The 18,596-nt window shown below is 39.7% G+C and overlaps 3 protein-coding genes across 7 annotated transcripts; 1 reads left to right on the forward strand and 2 right to left on the reverse strand.

Annotated features, from left to right (window-relative positions):
- Window positions 1–275: 275 nt before the first annotated feature.
- pex26 (peroxisomal biogenesis factor 26) lies at window positions 276–8,516 on the reverse strand. Its single transcript, XM_017724038.2, has 5 exons — window positions 8,114–8,516; window positions 7,334–7,480; window positions 6,516–6,847; window positions 1,146–1,292; window positions 276–833 (listed from the first exon to the last, which is right to left on the reverse strand). Exons 1-5 carry the CDS (start codon window positions 8,296–8,298, stop codon window positions 736–738), a joined length of 909 nt encoding a protein of 302 aa, XP_017579527.1. The 5' UTR covers window positions 8,299–8,516; the 3' UTR covers window positions 276–735.
- Window positions 8,517–9,138: 622 nt separating this feature from the next.
- rhno1 (RAD9-HUS1-RAD1 interacting nuclear orphan 1) lies at window positions 9,139–10,766 on the reverse strand. Of its 2 annotated transcripts, none has more exons than XM_017724018.2 (3): window positions 10,628–10,766; window positions 10,249–10,442; window positions 9,139–10,007 (listed from the first exon to the last, which is right to left on the reverse strand). In XM_017724018.2, the coding sequence occupies exons 2-3, from the start codon at window positions 10,423–10,425 to the stop codon at window positions 9,264–9,266; spliced, it is 921 nt and encodes a 306-aa protein (XP_017579507.1). In that variant the 5' UTR covers window positions 10,426–10,442; window positions 10,628–10,766; the 3' UTR covers window positions 9,139–9,263. The 2 variants fall into 2 exon arrangements, with proteins under 2 accessions (XP_017579507.1, XP_017579508.1); XM_017724019.2 differs by having other exon boundaries at window positions 10,641–10,761.
- Window positions 10,767–10,863: 97 nt separating this feature from the next.
- foxm1 (forkhead box M1) lies at window positions 10,864–17,597 on the forward strand. Of its 4 annotated transcripts, none has more exons than XM_017724041.2 (9): window positions 10,864–10,927; window positions 11,849–12,334; window positions 12,467–12,603; window positions 12,773–12,964; window positions 13,209–13,337; window positions 14,033–14,092; window positions 14,368–14,422; window positions 14,736–14,920; window positions 15,913–17,597. In XM_017724041.2, exons 2-9 carry the CDS (start codon window positions 11,884–11,886, stop codon window positions 16,702–16,704), a joined length of 2,001 nt encoding a protein of 666 aa, XP_017579530.1. In that variant the 5' UTR covers window positions 10,864–10,927; window positions 11,849–11,883; the 3' UTR covers window positions 16,705–17,597. The 4 variants fall into 4 exon arrangements, with proteins under 4 accessions (XP_017579530.1, XP_017579531.1, XP_017579528.1 ...); XM_017724042.2 differs by having other exon boundaries at window positions 10,883–11,018; window positions 14,033–14,077; XM_017724039.2 differs by having other exon boundaries at window positions 10,884–11,018.
- Window positions 17,598–18,596: the final 999 nt, after the last annotated feature.

An 18,596-nucleotide genomic window follows, 5' to 3' on the forward strand; every position in this document is an offset into this window, starting at 1 on the left:
TTTGAGTTTTTTATCTACCATTTATTTTACTTTGCAAACTTTAACACTTTTTGTTTACTATGATTTCCTTTTTATATTACTGTCATCACCCACCCTGTGTATGACTCGCCCTAACAATGTACATAGTTCTATAACTTTTGCTGTCTGAGGCAGATAAAATAAACTACTGATCACAAAAAAGATTTCTTCTCTTTTTCCTTTAAGTCAAACCAAGTCATAATACAGAAACCAAAGAATTAACACATTAATTGTTCATAGAAATACAACACTTCTTGTTTCATTTTCATTTGTTTAATCATTTATACATAATCAACAGCTATTCATTTATCTGCTTATATCTTGAGAGGGCTGTCACAAGTATTTAAGCCTCTTTGGGCCCTTTTCTTAAGACTTTAAGATGACAGTGATATTGTTTCAACTGGCAAATTGCATGAGTGCTGTTATAAATTACTCAACACTATTCTCTTGCCACACCCTCAAACCTTATTCTGCAAAACTGAAACAGAACCAACTTCTGGGTGACAAACAAACACTGCCTTGTTGTGGAATGTTTCATTCAAAAGGTATATAGTGACAATGCAAAATGTTTGAAATTTGTTTCTGCATGTAGACACTGCTGACTAGTGAAATTTGACTGTGGATGTTGTTCATTTCTCATTCCGTGCAGGCAGACTCAAGCTGTCTCAAAAGACTCAGACTCTTTTTATTTTAGGTGATGGTGTGCAAATCTTGCTTTCAGGATAAAGCCCTGTAGTAAGGTCCAAACATGGTATTCCACATCTGCTGGAAGAGTCCAAAGAGCCGAAGGATCCATGGAAAAGCTGAGGGCAAAGCTGTGGATTAAGGATTTTAAGAAAATAAATTATAATAGACTCATAAAAGGTTTTTGGAAGGCATATTACAAATATGAAGAACCAACAAATATTTCTAAAAAACAAACTGAATGCAAATTGTATAGTATTTTATGCAATAGCTAATTAACTAAATACAGTCCTATCCATCAGATAATTGCAACTTTATCCACTCCATTTGTAAGCTTACTGTTCTTTAGAGCACCATCAGCTGCTGAACATGGAGTCCACCTCTTTGTTTCTTGACAAGCTGATAAACAGGTGCACAGTTTAATTACATGTTAGTCATCTCACCTGGGTCCATGCGTATGAGCAACAGGTACAGCAGCAGCAGAAGCAGAAAAGCTCTGCGAAGAGAGTGGGACCTGATGTTGGTGCTAACAGTGGAGAGGGCCCTGTACAACAATCTCACAACAGAGTTCAACCACTGGACCAGCAAACCTAAGGGGTAAAACCAATAAAAGTTTCATACATTTGCTCGCACACATACACTGCCTGAAAATGACAGCTTTCACGGACACCCAAAAGACACTAGTACACCTTACTAGAAAATAAACATAGAATGAGTTACCAGTTTATTAAAGTAGATGTTGCACTTACACTCACTGGCTATATTATTAAGTACATCTACCATATACAACACTTGTGAATCAGAGCAAGGATAAATCATACATTTTGTAGTCTCAGGGAACACACATTTCACAGAAAATTGCTATATTAATTTTTTGAATGTTTGTGTCCAACCTTTATTACATTTTTGTAATAACTTTATTACATCTTTATTTCTTTTCAAGTAACTTGCTTTCAGTTTTATAAAGAAATCTTCAGGGATCTTTTCTAAACCGACCGTCTGCAATCCGCCTTGAGGCGTCACCCAAGATCAGCTTTATAGAGACTGTGTCTTTGCCCCGAATTAAAACTAAATTTAATCACAGAAAAACTCAATCAGTCCGTTTAAATAACCTTATCAACATATATCCATGTTCTGACGATGGCACTAACACCTTAGATCTAAAACTTGGACTACTTAATATAAGATCATTAAACTCTAAAGCAGTCGTCATAAAAGAAATTATAAGCGATCATAAATTTGACTTTTTTTGTCTTACTGAAACGGGTTAGACCAGATGAATATTTAGCTTTAAATGAAGCCACGCCTGTAGGCTATAATTACGCACATAGGCCAAGACTATCAGGCAAGGGAGGTGGAGTCTGTGTAATATACCAAAATACTCTCGATATTAGTCTGAAACAATGCGACACATTTTTTTCCTTTGAGGTCCTCTCTATTCACGTCACAAATCCGGTCACAAAAAAGAAGGCGTTGTCATTATTTAACATTTACAGACCACCAGGGCCATACTCTGAATTTATAAAAGAATTTAGTGACTTCGCTGCAAACCTGGCTGTGTGCAACGATAAAGTAATAATTGTAGGAGATATCAATATTCACTTTGAGAAGGTAGACGACCCATTAAAAAGGGCATTTACCTCAATCCTAGACTCTGTTGGTTTTACCCAAAATGTAACAGGGCCGACACACGACTGTAGTCACACGTTAGATTTAGTTTTGACACTAGGTCTTAACATAGACAAGCTTAATATCCTACCGCAAACCACAGCAATCTCCGACCATTACTTAATTTCATATGAGCTACGATTTAGCCATAATATATATACGTCCCCTCGTTATTCAACAAAGCGCACAATAAAACCTTCTACCACCCTACAATTTATAGAAAATCTCCCAGAGTTATCAACCCCAGTCTCCACTCCATCAGATCCAATGGAACTAGATTTACTAACCGATTATTTAGAAAATACGTTACGATCCACTTTAGAAAATGTGGCCCCACTTAAAATAAAAAGAATAAGGCAGAAAAAGTTCGCCCCGTGGTACAACGATAAAACCCGGACCTTAAAACAAACAGCTCGGAAATTAGAGCGGAAATGGCGTCATACCAAACTAGAAGTGTTCCACACTGCCTTGAAGAACAGCCTTATAGAGTATAGAAATGCTCTCACAGAAGCTCGCTCAGCATATCTGGCCTCGCTGATCGAGAATAATAAGTATAATTCTAGAGTTCTGTTTAATGTGATTTCCCAAATCACACAAAATCAGGCAGGTAATGAACCAGAAATCCCAGCAACTCTCACCAGTGAAGTTTTTAATGGACTTCTTTAATAATAAAATTGATGATATTAGACAACAAATTCAACCCATAGTATCAAATTCAAATCCAGCTTGGCTGTCATCTGACTTGGCTGATATAGAACAAAACACAGCTGTAGAAAAGAGTCTGGAAACCTTTTACCCACTCCCACAGCTGGAGCTAGAGAAGATGATCTCTTCTGCAAATTGCACAACCTGCACACTCGACGCAATTCCATCAAAATTACTCAAATAAGTACTGCCAGTTATTATAAACCCTATCTCAACTATTGTAAACTCGTCCCTTAGTCTGGGCCATGTTCCCAAAGCTTTTAAACTTGCTGTTATCAAACCTCTGATCAAGAAACCAAATCTTGATGTCACCATTTTGTCTAATTACAGGCCTGTTTCCAACTTACCGTTTATATCTAAGATCTTAGAAAAAGCTGTGGCCCAACAACTTAGTTCATATCTACACAAGAACCATAAATAAGAAAAATTTCAGTCTGGATTCAGGCCACACCACAGCACTGAGACGGCTCTAGTTAAGATAACTAATGATCTTCTTCTTGCCTCTGATCAAGGCTACATATCTCTCTTAGTGCTACTTGACCTTAGCGCAGCTTTTGATACAATAGACCACAATATTCTCCTAGAAAGGTTAGAAAACATGGTTGGAGTCACAGGGACAGCCCTATCATGGTTCAGATCTTACCTATCAGAACGTTATCAGTTTGTTAGGGTAAACAATTTATCTTCCAATTATTCAAAAGTGAGATTTGGAATTCCGCAGGGGTCTATATTAGGACCATTACTATTTACACTATACATGTTACCGTTAGGCACAGTTATAAGTAGCCATGGCATTAACTTTCATTGTTATGCAGACGATACTCAACTGTACATATCAGCCAAACCTGATGACCAATACAGGTTAAAGAAAATGGAGGACTGTGTAAAAGACGTGAAAGGCTGGATGTCATGCAACTTCCTCCTATTAAACAGTAACAAAACAGAGGTTCTCCTTCTGGGTCCAAAATTAGCAAGAAGTAAATCACCAGATTTAATCTTAAATCTCGCCGACTTTCCAGCCACACCTGGATCAGCAGCAAAAAATCTTGGCGTTATAATAGATTCAGATTTATCATTCGATCAACACATAGGCAGCATCACTAGGACAGCTTTTCTACATCTTCGCAACATTGCCAAGATCAGAAATGCCCTGTCCCTGCGTGATGCAGAAACACTAGTACATGCCTTTATTACTTCTAGGCTCGACTACTGTAATGCGCTACTGTCAGGATGCACGAGCAGGAATTTAAACAAACTCCAACTAGTCCAAAGCGCCGCAGCCAGGGTCCTCACTAAAACTAGAACATTTGAGCATATTAGTCCAGTGCTATCATCACTTCATTGGCTACCTATTAAATTCCGTATTGATTATAAAATCCTTTTATTGACTTATAAAGCCCTACATGGTCTTGCTCCTGAATACCTGCAAGACCTTATTTCTCATTATGAGCAATCACGACCACTCAGAAGGTTTCAGCTGGGGGAAGAGCTTTTTCTTATAAAGCCCCCAAACTCTGGAATGATCTTCCAGAAACTGTTCGGGACTCAGACACAGTCTCAATCTTTAAGACTAGGCTGAAAACTCACTTGTTCAGTTTAGCTTTTGGTAGCTAATGTTCCCCCTTAGATAAAGGCAGCAGATCCAGGGGTCCATGGACACAGGGAATTATAGTAAACTGAGACGCTGGTGCTGTCGTCCCGCTGCTCGCACGCGGTCACTCAAGTTTGTGGACGGTGGAGCGGAGGGATGCCGAATTGTTTCAGAGTGCTGCCGTGTCTGTGTGTCCTTCTGGTTCTCTCCTTTCAGTTAAGCTGTCATAGTCAGATCTGCCGGAGTCGTTAGCCACACTCTGTAAATGTTTACATTCCCTGTTTATGTACAAACGGATAGAACAAAACTAATTCCATTTACCTGCTTTCTTTCCAAGTATACAACCACCCATATGTCCGGCTGGACACTGAAGGACGACTGACTGCCGAGCCCTCCTGCTACCCACTTCAGACCAGCTGCCCACGCCCCAACCACCTACCTTGGATGAGCTGCCCACCCTACGCTAATGTTCTCATAGACTCCTAGTTATTCCTAATACCAATAATACTGCTATTAATATTAGTAGTATAATCACTTGTAGGTAGTTTGACCAGAGGAGGATGGGTCCCCCTGGTGAGCCTGGTTCCTCCCAAGGTTTCTTCCTCAGTTCTGAGGGAGTTTTTCCTTGCCACTGTTGCCCCTGGCTTGCCCACTGGGGGGTTTCTGTACATTCTTACAGTTCTCTTGAAACTTTTTCCTTTTCTGAAATTCTGTAAAGCTGCTTTGTGACAGCATCCGTTGTAAAAAGTGCTATACAAATAAATTTTATTTGATTTTCCACACCTTCAAAGTTCAACTGACTTGGCCAATTCATTGCTCTAAAAACACCAGCAGCTTCTCTGTATGATGCGTAACTTTACATACTTTTCATCTATTTCCTTTTCTTGTTAACAGCTTCTTGATTGCTACACATCCTTTCAGACCTACAACATTGTCTTCTCACAGTGGACAGATGGACAGAAACATCTGTGGGTTTTGTTTCCCCAATTGGAGCTTCATTGTCACCTGTCTGTCAAAGATGAAAGCTTTCTGTAGTCTAACAGGTCTTGCAAGATTAAGAGTCTGCTTTTATCTATATCTTAATATTTTCCAAACACCTGTTTTTTTCTTTACTGTATTTCCTTTAATCATCCAACTTGACCTCACTAATGCTCCTGAGGCTGAATACAATCAAATCCTTACAGCAATGTTCCAACATCTAGTGTAAAGCCTTCTCAGAAGAGTACAAGCTGTTCCTGCAGAAAAGGAGGGACAGACTCCCTTACAGTATTGCCATAGTTTTAGATCTCTCAGTTTTACTGTTGGCTAAAAATTGTCCACCAACCACAGAAATCCAGCTGATTGTGCCCTGAGGCCAAAAACTGAAGAGTTACAGAATGAACACAAGCTGTGAGTGAACAGAAAAGATGAGCTACAGTCTGTAACTGTATACCAGCAAAGTGATATAAAGTTGAGTGAAGTGGTCAGCCAGTGTACAGTGTTAAAAAGCTTTGCAGCACTTGATACACTCATAACAGTGCAACATTACTCTATCATGCCACCATCATGCTGGGGATACCACTGTGCAGAGAGTGCATCTAAATAATATCTGGTCCCTCCACACTGATGGACAGGAGAAAAGAGGGGATGATTAACAGCAAAGCAACAGATAAGCTACATTCAGGAACTGTAATCCTACTAAGTGCAGCTACATGGTGGGACCTGATCAAATGACCAGTAAGTTGACATACAAAGTAAATGTACTTCATAAAGTTGCAACTTACTACATATGAAATGAGCTAACTGATCAGTAATTCAAGAGATTAATTTGAAAAACCCTCTACTGTTTAAGCCAATCAGTGAGACATACCTTGCGGAGTAGTAACGCTGCTTCTAGCCTCTGCCTGCACACAGAGAGATTCTGGGACTGTATATGAGGGGGGCTTATTTTTGGCATTAAAATTCTCCACTACTGTGAGTGCAGTCTGTCTCTGGTCTTCATTAAAGGCAGCCTGTCCTACTTCATCCTCCAGCAGTTCTATGGCCTCAGTGGTTTGGCCAAGTGGCAGCAGAACATGTAGAATATAAAGCTCTGCAACACTACTGTAACCTGACTGGCTCATGTTACTGGAGCAGTGCAGCCATGTTCGGACCACTTCCTGCACTTCTGCCTGCTCGGCCACTTTGAAGTAAAGAAGAATACTGGAACAGCATAAAAGAAAAGCAGTTATCAGTTTGTGGGCATTATTATGTTAACACTTATATTCTACTTGCACACAACCTAAGCTTTCTAATTTTTAGCTAAACAAGATGCTTAAAATCTTTACCACAGTATAGTTTTTTCTTGTCAAATTCACAAGAGATAATAATGAAAACAACATCAAACTGATCAAGCTCATAATGAAATACCTAGGGAAAGGCTTACAGGTGTTTTACTGCTAACATGTTTTAGTTAGCCAACTACTGATTGGCACAGCGTGGCACCAATGTAACCACATAATAATTAAGAGCATTCTGCACTCCAGCACCATAACAGTCTACAACACAATAATAAAATGGAATTTTTAAATTATGATTTAAAATGTAATCTCCACTACTCAAGTAATTGAAATTTTACCCTGATTTGTGAACACAAATGTAAGTCAGCAATATGTATAATGTGCATAATGTGTCAGGTACTGCTTTTACCACATCTGCATGAGTTTTGCAGGAATTTTCACTGTTTCGCCGTAGTGCTGCAAGATCCATGTAAGGACATCGTGCCACTGGTTAAGCTCAGCCAAAGCTTGAACTCCAACTATACAAAGCGCTGCTTTCAACTCTCCATGTCTGAAACTTTGGACACAAACGGAACGCTATTATATGTAAAAGTATTAAAGGTTACAAGTATAACTTGCAATGTCTTTATATGACCCAACCACCTCAGAATCATATGGTGTTTTGTAATAGATGGCTTATAAATCTAGATCACCTATTCAATTTCTCATTCATATTCTTCATATCACTTTCTGCAGGAGCATCCCGTTTTAATTGGGCATTGCTGTCTGAATTCAATTGCTTTCATGCCTGATTGAGAACACTGCTTTATGTAAATCTTTATGATTTTGATTTTGTATTAACCTTCAGAGACCATCTTGTTTAAAGTACTTATGTCTACATCTGACTGTCATTAAAACTGCATATTCCAGCAGCTCCGAAGGCCACATAAAACACGACAATGAAATAACAGCTCATCTATAACTTCAGCGCAAGCAAAATACTCTGTAAAAGAGATCTGTTTTGTTTTCAAGTCACAAGAAATTGTTTACAGGTTCAATGCTAATAGAGCACCCAAACAACAGCATTCATTCAATAATGAACGAGAAAAACTACTGTGGACGGTAACGTTAGCTAGTTAGGTTATGTCTCTCAAGCTTTCAGACACCTTACTATTTCTTCACAGACAGAAGCTGCATTTAATTCACCCACCAGGTTTCTTCTTGCTCGTCCGAATTCAAACTTCCCAGTCCCTTCTCACATGTGTCAAACGCAGCTTGAAAATCTTTTCTGACCATTAAATGTTCTACAGCAGCGTCCACGAGTCCAGCTCGAGGTGCATGTAAACATGCTGGAGGACTACTGAGGCGAACCGAGGTTGACGAACTGCTCCTCATAGCGACCAAATTGCTGCTTTTTCGTCAGTGTCAACAAGCTTCATGTAGGCCTTTTCGTTTATTTTAACCTGTAGCATGCGAACCAAACCGCTGGGAACCGCACCAATGGCCGTTTAAATACAAAATATTTAAGGCTCTCTGAGGGCAGACGGACCACTACTTAGTACTACTGCGTTCCAATATGTTCACTTGTGCTCTAACTAGGGCGCTTGTTTGCTGGTGCGTAGAATACAGGACGACAGCTAAAGAGCCTAGCTAGAAGGCAGTACCTCCTCCAATACACATATTGGAACGCGACCAGTTTCATGCGGCTACATCTGCTACTTCCGTGTAAATGACATATGGGAAACCACTCTACAAGCTAAAAGTCCTACCACACAAGACAGTGACGCTCTAACATGGATTATGCACCTAACTGTGACTTTGAAGCTTGCAACAACTTAACTAAATTTTCATAAGTGCAGGGCTGCATTCAGTTTGACCACCAGGTTTATTTGCGTTCATCTGTATCAACTAAAGTCTCCAGTGTCTTCCCACGTGTAAAAAATGAAATCTAAAGTTTATAAAAATGTAACATCTGACAAAATATTTTCATCTGGAACAGATATCAAGAAAACACAATTAAAAACAGAAAGTTTCACCTCATTGTGCCAATTCAAATGTTTCTTACTGTACAAAGGACAGTAAAGCTCTATATTGCCTATTTTAGTGTTTTACGCATAAACAACAGTTGATAAGATTGTGGCTTTTAACACTGAGATATTTTTAAATATTAAATATTCCAGAATTACTAGTAAAAAATGCAATTTTTTACCTTTAGCTCAACACCCATAAAATAAACACCTTTGATCACCTTTTTTATATGTAGCACAAATCATTATTTAAAAAGTGCAAATATGTGGTCTTTTACACAGTATGTCATAGTAAACAAAAAAAGCATTTCATTTATTAATCACAACTTATAATCACTGATTGCTGATCATTGCCTCACTAACCAAGAGCTGACGTCGTTGTGTAAGTAATTTCATTATATTTTTCCTCCTTCTCCAAGTCACTTTCAAACCATAGTCTCTCTCTGGTGTTTCTTTCACTAACAGGCCCAAGCTTTGAGTTCTTGGAGGAGTCTTTGACTGACTTGGAGAAAAGAGGAGGTGGAGAACAGATGACGAACGGCAGTGTTCACTATGTGCCATTTCCGGAGTCTCTACATGAGGAGGGGTGAAAACAGTACTTGTGTCAGGTGTGTAGTTCCCTTTTGATGAAGGTGTGTGAACAAAGTCAACAGTCCTCTGTTTTCCAACTATGGAAGCACGAGGTTCCACCATTTCTGAGGTCCTAAAATGGGTTACTGTAGCTTCTGATGTAGCTGTTATCTGCCTTCTTGCGGTGATTGAAGCAGTCAGTCTTGAAACCTCTGCAGGAACCTCAATCTGGTTGTTTGGAGAAAAATTTTTGTCAATATCACTTTGAGCTTTTGGAGTTTCCCCAGCACATGCAGCAGTCTTTTTGTGCTGGATTTGTCTCTGTGGGATTGATGTGCTTGTCTCAAATGACAAAGCAGAATATTTGCAAACAGTATTTCTTCTAACTTGAGGCAAAGACAAAATAGATGTTGTGTTTATCGTGTTTGCAGGGAGCCGATTCTTCTTCCTCCCACGTCCTCCTCGTCTGACTGCTGTGTCTTTGATTGAGGTAAACTGTGGAGACACCTGCAGCAGACAAAAGCATATTTTAGTCACATTCAGAAATTTGTACAGCTAATTTTGTTTATATAACCTCAATATTGTTTTCTTTCGTATTCATATAGCACCTTTTAGGTATTTAATCTTACAAATACAATCCCTCTACCCCAATCGTCAGGCAAACAGAGCTTTTTTCCACTGTTTACAAACACAACCTATATAATCAAACCCTATTTAAATCATTGATTTTGGGTTCATGCATACTTACCCAAGAGGAAACCGCGATGCTTTGCCGTGATTCTTCTGATACAAAGGACTTCGGATTAATGGCACTTCGTAACTGCTGTCCATAGTCATGCCTCGGTCCATTTCGGTGTTGCTCTACAAATAACAGCTGAGATTTTTGCGGATTCAGCAAAGTCCTTTTTCGTGTTTGGCGAGGCATGAGAAGTCATGATAACCCTGTTTTCAAAAGTGGGGGAAACACCATTTATAATATATGACTGACTGATTGGTTGGTTGATTCCTGTTAAGAAGAGATCTATTTATAGCACATAACAAAAAAAAGGTACAACATGTTGTAAGCTAACGTTAGCATACTGAGAGAAGTAATAAGTCCTTTAGTGCAAAATCCAAAACTAACGTACGGCTGATCCTCACACATTAGCAGCGTTGGTCCATGTTCTGCTCATCCCACTGCGAATCATACACAATGTAGGCTATTATATTTGAAAACATTATATATAATTTTTTTTTTCTTGTATCTCTAAGTGAAATCGAGCCCAGTCTCGGACACGTACTGCTCTGTACTCTTCTCTCATTGGTTCCCCACACAGACACGACCAGCGTCGCTCAAACCCATTGGTCAGACCACGATCACGTGATTGAAAACAGCAGCACTGCGCCAAAATTCAAACTGCTGTGCTGCCTGTGCTTTAGACGCGACGGTGAATTTCTGTTCACAGATCTGATCCGGTTGATTTTTCAGAACGACAAGACAAGGACATATGATTAACTGAGAACTGGCGTAATATGAAGGTTTGCTTATCTTAATATTGACTGCCTATTATTAAGTGGTTCGAGTTCGGTTCAGTCGTGAAAACTGACTTTGTGAACATGTTGCCCTACATACGCTAACCTATCTAGCGTTAGCTGCTGAGCCAAACGGTGTCGCGAGTCCAGCTGGTACTAACTAGCGCTCTTTGTCTTAGACTGTACGACATAGCTGTTGTTGCTAACAATAGTGGCAGTTTGAACCCCGTGCAAGTGCAAATACTTAATTTCACCCTTAGTTGGGATTAGAGTAGACCATATGAGAACGGGTATGAATCAGATGTTGGGCAGTTATCGTTAGATACTAGCGAGGTACTGATTTTGCGTTAGCATGTCTTGTGAGGTTACTGCGTACGTAAGGTTGTTTAGCGTATTCAGAAGCTAGCTAACTAGCTAGCTTGGCTCCTTAACAGCAAAATGTTTAACAAGTGGAAACATGAGGTCAAGCGCGCAGTGACTGATCCAAACAACACGCTCGGGTTTTAACGGTATTATATTCCAAAACAAAGTACGTCACACGATTAGCTTATATTCAAAAGTGCTAGTTTTTCTCTAAGTTTAGAGTAAGTAAGTTAAATTTCCAACAGTAGTGTGATAAATAACGTTGGATATTCCACCAAGGTCAGCTGTTTTATCCCTACGCTGGCATCGCACCTCCCTGCAGATATTTGATAGCAGCTAACATCGATTGATCGAACGACTGCTCAGTTTGTTGACACTCAGGTCAGATAGCTCGATATGTTGCTATCTGGCTATCATTCTTCCTGCTTTTCATAATAGAATGTTAATGGTGGGATCGTTTTCCTTTTCTCCAGACTGCCAGTGGCCACGACAATCCTGTCGCTGTGATATGAACAGAATGAGGGAGAGTCCCAGGAGGCCCATAATCCTCAAGAGGAGGAAACTGCCATTTCAGAGAAATGGACTTGGTGGACACATTGAGGCGTGTGATGGGCCACGGACCAAGGCTGCCCCACCGCCAAGCGCGCAGTCCTTTCCTCACGGTATTTGCATCATGGACCATCCTACTATGCCTGACACACAGGTAGTGGTCATTCCAAAGACTGCTGATCTTCAAAGTGTCATTGGTGCACTGACTGCCAAAGGGAAGGAGTGTGGCCCACAGGGGCCAAACAAGTTCATTTTACTGAGTGGAAGCAGTAGTCTGGAGGATGGAGCCAATCCTTTCTTCAGTGCCTCATCAGAGGCTGGACAAACCTCATGCAAAAGCAGCCAGACTCTTGCTGTTGGTCCTGAGGGAGGTGTAACCACAGACATTGTGGTGGATTCTAGTAAACCTAGTATGTGTCGAATAAACCATTTAAATAATGAGTTATGTATTTTTACTTTATTGATTTGTTTATGTTTGTATGTTTGTCATTCATTGTACTGTATACATTTCCTGATCACTGTCACATTTTTCATTTTGTCAGTGAAAAAAGAAGCAGACTGCAGTCCTTTAGACACCAGCCTGACAAATATCCAGTGGCTGGGGAGAATGAGCACAGATGTCCTAGACCCTAAGTTGGAAAGGAAAGATTCCAATAAGGAGAATCCACAGCTTCAGCAGGTACATACTGAGAAGTGCAGAATGACCAAAAAAGTTAGCTGTTTGTTAGATTTCTTACTGTTGTTCCATGGTGTTTCATAATAAGTCATAGATTTAATCTTAATGTTCTACTTACAGATCTAAACATTTTTTTCACTATTTCAAATCAGTGTTTTGTCTTCTCCTTCAGCCAAAGCATGCTGATGAAGAAGTGGGTGCTGTTAAAAACCCTCTGTCAGAAAGACCACCTTACTCTTACATGGCCATGATCCAGTTTGCTATTAACAGCAAGAAAACAAGGAGAATGACTCTGAAGGAAATCTATAATTGGATAGAAGATCACTTCCCATACTTTCGGAATGTGGCAAAACCAGGTTGGAAGGTAATGTAGTAATTGTAACTTTCTTCAACATTTTATCCCCTTTTTATTAAAATGAAACAAAACATGATGTAATTTTTGTCTTTAAAGCAAACTTTTGTCATTTTAAGGCCAGAACAGACATTCATTACTACAATTCATTATTGCATGTTTGGACTTGTAACAGCTTGTGGTTCATTAACTGAATTATTGTTATTGTAATTTATTTATTTTATAATTATTATTGTTTGTTTTATTTTTATTTAAGAATTCCATTCGGCATAACCTCTCTCTGCATGATATGTTTGTCCGGGAGACCACACCAGATGGCAAAATCTCCTACTGGACAATTCGACCAGAGGCAAATCGTTGTCTTACTTTAGACCAGGTTTATAAGGTAAGGATCATCACTGGCTGTATATCCATGGTTGAGACCACTTAGTATTACATAAATTAGTTTGTAATCAAATTAAGCACGTAAAATTTAGGGGTGCGCCAGTCATGAATTTTAAGGCAAAGTCAGATTCTTTTTAGCCATTCGACCAAAAACCATAAGTGTTTTTTCTACTTATTTCTTCCTTTTTTATGTATATTTATTTTTGAAAGCAACACACAACAAATGCAAACATTTGTAGCTGTATTTGATTCACAGCATACTGTCTTGCAACATTTGTATCAAAAAATAATGTCAGGTCAGCCAAAGTGAAAATAAATCGGGTTCTGAATTTGGACTTGTTTTGATTGTGCACTCCTAGTAATTTTGTGCTAAATATTTGGTTCTTTAAGGGTTCTTGTAAAGACAGTACCATGAGGATTCAAAGAACCATCTACATGCTTAATAGTGGTGTTTTGTTTTGTTTTTTAATGGTGAAATCTTCAGATTCATGGAGATTGTGTTGTATTTGTCTGAAAATAGTCCTATATCACACCAAAAAGGGTTCTTCTGTTGTTACAAGTGTGACATCATAACAATAACGAAACCCTTTATGGTGCTTGTATAACTATTTTTAAAAGTATAGTATTATATTGTTTGCCTTACTTTTATTTTCTCACAAATGTGGCCACGCTTCTTGTTTCCCAACCCCCTCACAGCCTGTGGTTGACCCAGCGGCCTCCCCTTACCCTCAGACTGTGCAGGTCTGTGACCCACAAGTAAGACCTTTTTTAACTTTACCTTTTCCATGCCTTTCACTGCAGTCTGACAGGGACGACACATCTCTCCATCACCTTCTTCAAGATGCACTGATTTCATTTCAGGAGTGTTCAAGCTGGAGCATGTTCATCTCTGCAATTATTACCACTTCTGTTTCTATGATTAGCATACTTTTTGCTTCGCTCGGGCAGTGACTGAGTTCTGTTACGGCTGGTAACTACGCTACTGTGGCATAAAGAACCTGGAAAAGTAAACAAAACTTGTCTTTTCACAGCAACAGAAGCGAGCTGTGCCTGATCAGAAGAGACTTGCACCAGCTGGTAGCACAGGTACGTAAAAAAAAAATAAATAAATGTCTGCTGTCATTTTCTTTACATCAGGAATTTTTGAAAGGCTCCATTTAGGATATTGTTGCCTACAGAGATAACATATGCATTTTAAATCACAGATTACTTGATTTATTGTTATAATAATCCTGAGATGACTTGTGTGCTAATAGAATTAGTAGTACCAGCCCAATGGAAGTAAGTGAAGTGGTGTAGTGTTGTGTGTTTTTTTTGTTTTTTTTTTTTAAATTAATTTATTGATTTGTTTATTGTTTTCTTTTTTCTTTCTTTCTTGTAACATCTACGTTTTCTTTAGAGAGGAAGATGAAGCCTCTCCTGCCTCGTACAGACTCATATTTGGTACCCATCCAGCTTCCTCTGACTCCTTCGCTTTTCCTGCCCTCCTCAGCACCACTCCCTCTATCCACTCCGCAGCACGACACCATCTCCTCCACTGCCAGCTCCATTGGAGGAGGGAAGAGGGTCCGCATAGCCCCTAAGGTAAAGGCTTATTATATAGGGACTGAGTTTGTGGTAAAAACAAAATTGAACACCATTAAAGCGCTAGTTTCATGAACGATCAAATTTGGCCCCAAAATCAACCCACCAACATATTGTCTTAGATGATCAGAGTTGCATTTTGTGTCAATAATGTACAACCCTAATGGGCATTTCAATGAACAACTGCAAGAAATACATTAAAAGAGCCTTATCACCTCTTTAGAACGTCACCTATGATGTGTTAGTTAAGCAGAAAAATTGATCTTTCCTGCTGCATTGCAGGAAAGTGAGACACTTGTGTATAGTTTCCTACATCAACTAAAGAATACCCCATAATGAATGTTAATAGAAAATGGATGGATGGATTTTTGTAAGGCGCTTCTCCGTCAGGGTCGCGGGGGGGTGCTGGAGCCTATCCCAGCAGTCTTCGGGCGGAAGGCAGGATACACCCTGGACAGGTCGCCATCGCAGGGCAGACAGATAGACACAGACAGTCACTCACACACTCGCACCTAGGGGCAATTTAGCACGGGAGGAAACCGGAGAACCTGGAGGAAACCCATGCAGACACGGGGAGAACATGCAAACTCCACACAGAGAGGACCCTGGTCGCCCGGCTGGGGAATCGAACCCAGGCCCTCCTTGCTGTGATTTGATGTTATATGTATAGTAAACAAAATGTGGGATTAAAAATTATAATTAAAGATTTTAGCAACGTCACTATGTGCTAGCTATGCTAGTCTTGTTAACTGTGACCAGGACAGCTAGTCATAGCATATGCTCTATTTACACAGTAGACTACACTACATTAACTCGAAATCAGTGTGCCTTATGAGCAAAAGTGTTGAAAATATTGAGGCTTCAAGATGGCTTCCTGTCCCAGTTGAAAGGTAAAGATGTAAACCTCTGACTACATTTGGAAGAAGGTTATTATTGTTCAGCTTTTGGATGAGCTATTGCTTTAACCAAGTCATTTGGTGATGTGTTGAAAGGTTCCATCGAGTGATTCCAGTTCAGTGAAGTCTTGTGCTCTAACCCCAGACAAGATAAAGGAAGAGCCCATGTGTGTTCCTATCAACTCTGAGCCCCCTAAGGCTCTGCTGGGCAGTGGCAGACGAAGGGAGGCCAGCAGCTCTCGTCGTAAACAGCGACTGGTCCTGCCATCCAATGAGGAGCCTGTCCTGCTTTTCTCTGACAGCACTTTCTTTGACTCTGGTGTGGTATCAGACAACTCCGCCTGCCAGGATACACGTGACGCTGAGCAAGAGTCCCAGAAGCTTCACCCTGAACCACAGCCTGAAAGCCCCACCCGGGGTTACACATTCAAAACTCCCATCAAAAGCAGCCACCCAGCTTCCTCCACACCCAGTAAGCCACCCACAGCTCTTGAACCCTGGAGGATTACGCCGCTGGGTAAAAGCAGCCAAGAGGTGCTAGACTTCAGCCCCATCCGCACGCCCAGTGGCCCACTGCACACTCCACAGCGGCATGAGCACATTACCTTCAGTTTAAACAGCACACCCTTCAAAGAGCTGCCGCTTTTCAGCTCCCCCCGTGAGCTCCTCACTTGCAGCCGGCCCTCACCGCTCCATAACATGCCCAGCTGCTCCCGCCAGCTCCAAGTGGGGGCTGCCAACCGCTCTCTTACTGAGGGTCTGGTGTTGGACACCATGAACGATAGTCTGAGTAAGATCCTTGTGGACATCAGCTTCTCTGCCCTGGAGGACGACGACCTGGGCATGGCCAATATCAGCTGGTCGCAGCTCATTCCTGAGCTGAAATAATCTTGCTCTGGTGTTTCTTATCTGATATATTTCTTTTTTCCAAGCTGCTCACACTCTGTCTTCCATTTCTTAATGTGACTTTTACTAAATGTAGACAAGTTTCATGCCTTTTGTTGCAACACTTTTTCTTTGTACCCGCTGATTTCCACTCTTTAAAAATACTGATGTCATAAAGGGTTCTTTGGAGTGATGCTATAGAAGAGCCACTTTGGCTCCCTTAAGGACCTTTTGAATTTAGAGGTTCTTTAAGGACCTTTCGGTTCCATGGTTCTTAAAAAAGCTCAGTATAAAGATTCTTTAGGGCACATGTTCTCATGTTTTTCCACATCAAGGTCCACCTATTTATTACTGAAAGCAATTCATTTTTGGGGAATTTACCACAGCAACATTGGTGCCACAATGTGTGATGAGCATTATTAAATATAAAATGTTAACATATTAGGCTGACTGAAGCTGGTATTGTACCTGGAATCACTTAGAACTGTGGAAATTTAAGTGAATTGTCATATAGAAATTTAAATTAATTGCCATAAAGTGGCATCACCAGCCCACTCAGGACCACTCTCTTCTAAATATCTTCTGTAGTATCAAGTTAAAATTGCTTTTTGCCACAGTTGTTTTTAAAGAGTGTATATCGTCACCTCTTAACGTTTCACACTGCTTCTAAAAGTGGGGAGCGAGCAAAACTGTCGAAGGAATGTACTTAGAATTAAATTTGCACAATTTGTAATATGTATTTAGCGGTTTATAAAGAAAAGTGAGTACACAGATTTAACATAATCCAGTGAGACACTACTACTAAGTGAAATACCTGAACTGAAGCTGATACAATGTAGCTGTAATTAAAGGACACCGCAAAAACAGAAAAATAAATTCATCTGTAAACATCCTCACATCCATCAGCTGAGAATTTAATATTTTTTTCTTCCTCTTTTTGGCTTTTCAAGTACTTGGTTGAACGACCTTGTCCTGTTAACTGGTTAATCATATGCCTACACATGTGAATGGCATATGCATTTGTACAGTTCTGAGGCTTGGCAACACAGATTATGTGTTAACAAATGATCTGTTGCATGATGATGTGAAAATTGCCTCTGCTACCACTGTTGTGAAAGTGATTTGTTTCTATCCATTTTACATATACAGTCACAAAGGTTTGGGCGCCTCTGATGAAATTACATGTTTTGTTGACTTTATAAGTGAAAGTCTTCTACAGGGAACACATGTCTTCACATTTAATGTGTGATTACTGTTTGATTGCTCAGTTTACATATTGGCAAAAAATAATGACAATAAAAAGTGGCCTGAGCAAGTTATTGCAGTTTATAGTATATTTCTATTTTTTATTCCTAAAATGTTAAACTCAACAAATTAATAGGAATTGTGCACAAATTTGCAGAAATGTCGTATTTAAGTTTGTTCTCTGTAGAGGGCTTTGCTTTCACCCAAGACAACCAACAAAAGATATGATTTGACTAAGTGTTCTCAATTTTGTACACTGAAAGTCTTATTTTTTATTTTTAAAGTTTAATTTGTAATAGTACATACATTTGTTCTGGGTAAAAGGCAGATATGTAAATTTCACATCAGCAATGTATAGTTTAATAACTGGATAATCAGAACGCCCGCAATTTTTTTTTTTTAAACAATTTTACTTTACTTTTAACGCATTCAATATAATGCATAGTTTCTGATTCTGGACGTTACCAGTGTTCTGGATGTGAGGTAATAGTTGACTAAACCTGATCATCTTAGTTACAGACTATGGAAAACTAGTGTCTGTATCATGGTATGCATGGTCTTCTACAGTGTTTATTTTTTCTTAACGGGTACATTGTATTGCCCAGCCCTCGTCTCCTCAATACATTTTCCTTTAAAATGTCCTTGGTTTG

Source organism: Pygocentrus nattereri, chromosome 1 (assembly GCF_015220715.1).
Source record: "Pygocentrus nattereri isolate fPygNat1 chromosome 1, fPygNat1.pri, whole genome shotgun sequence".
In the NCBI taxonomy this organism is placed as follows: domain Eukaryota; kingdom Metazoa; phylum Chordata; class Actinopteri; order Characiformes; family Serrasalmidae; genus Pygocentrus; species Pygocentrus nattereri.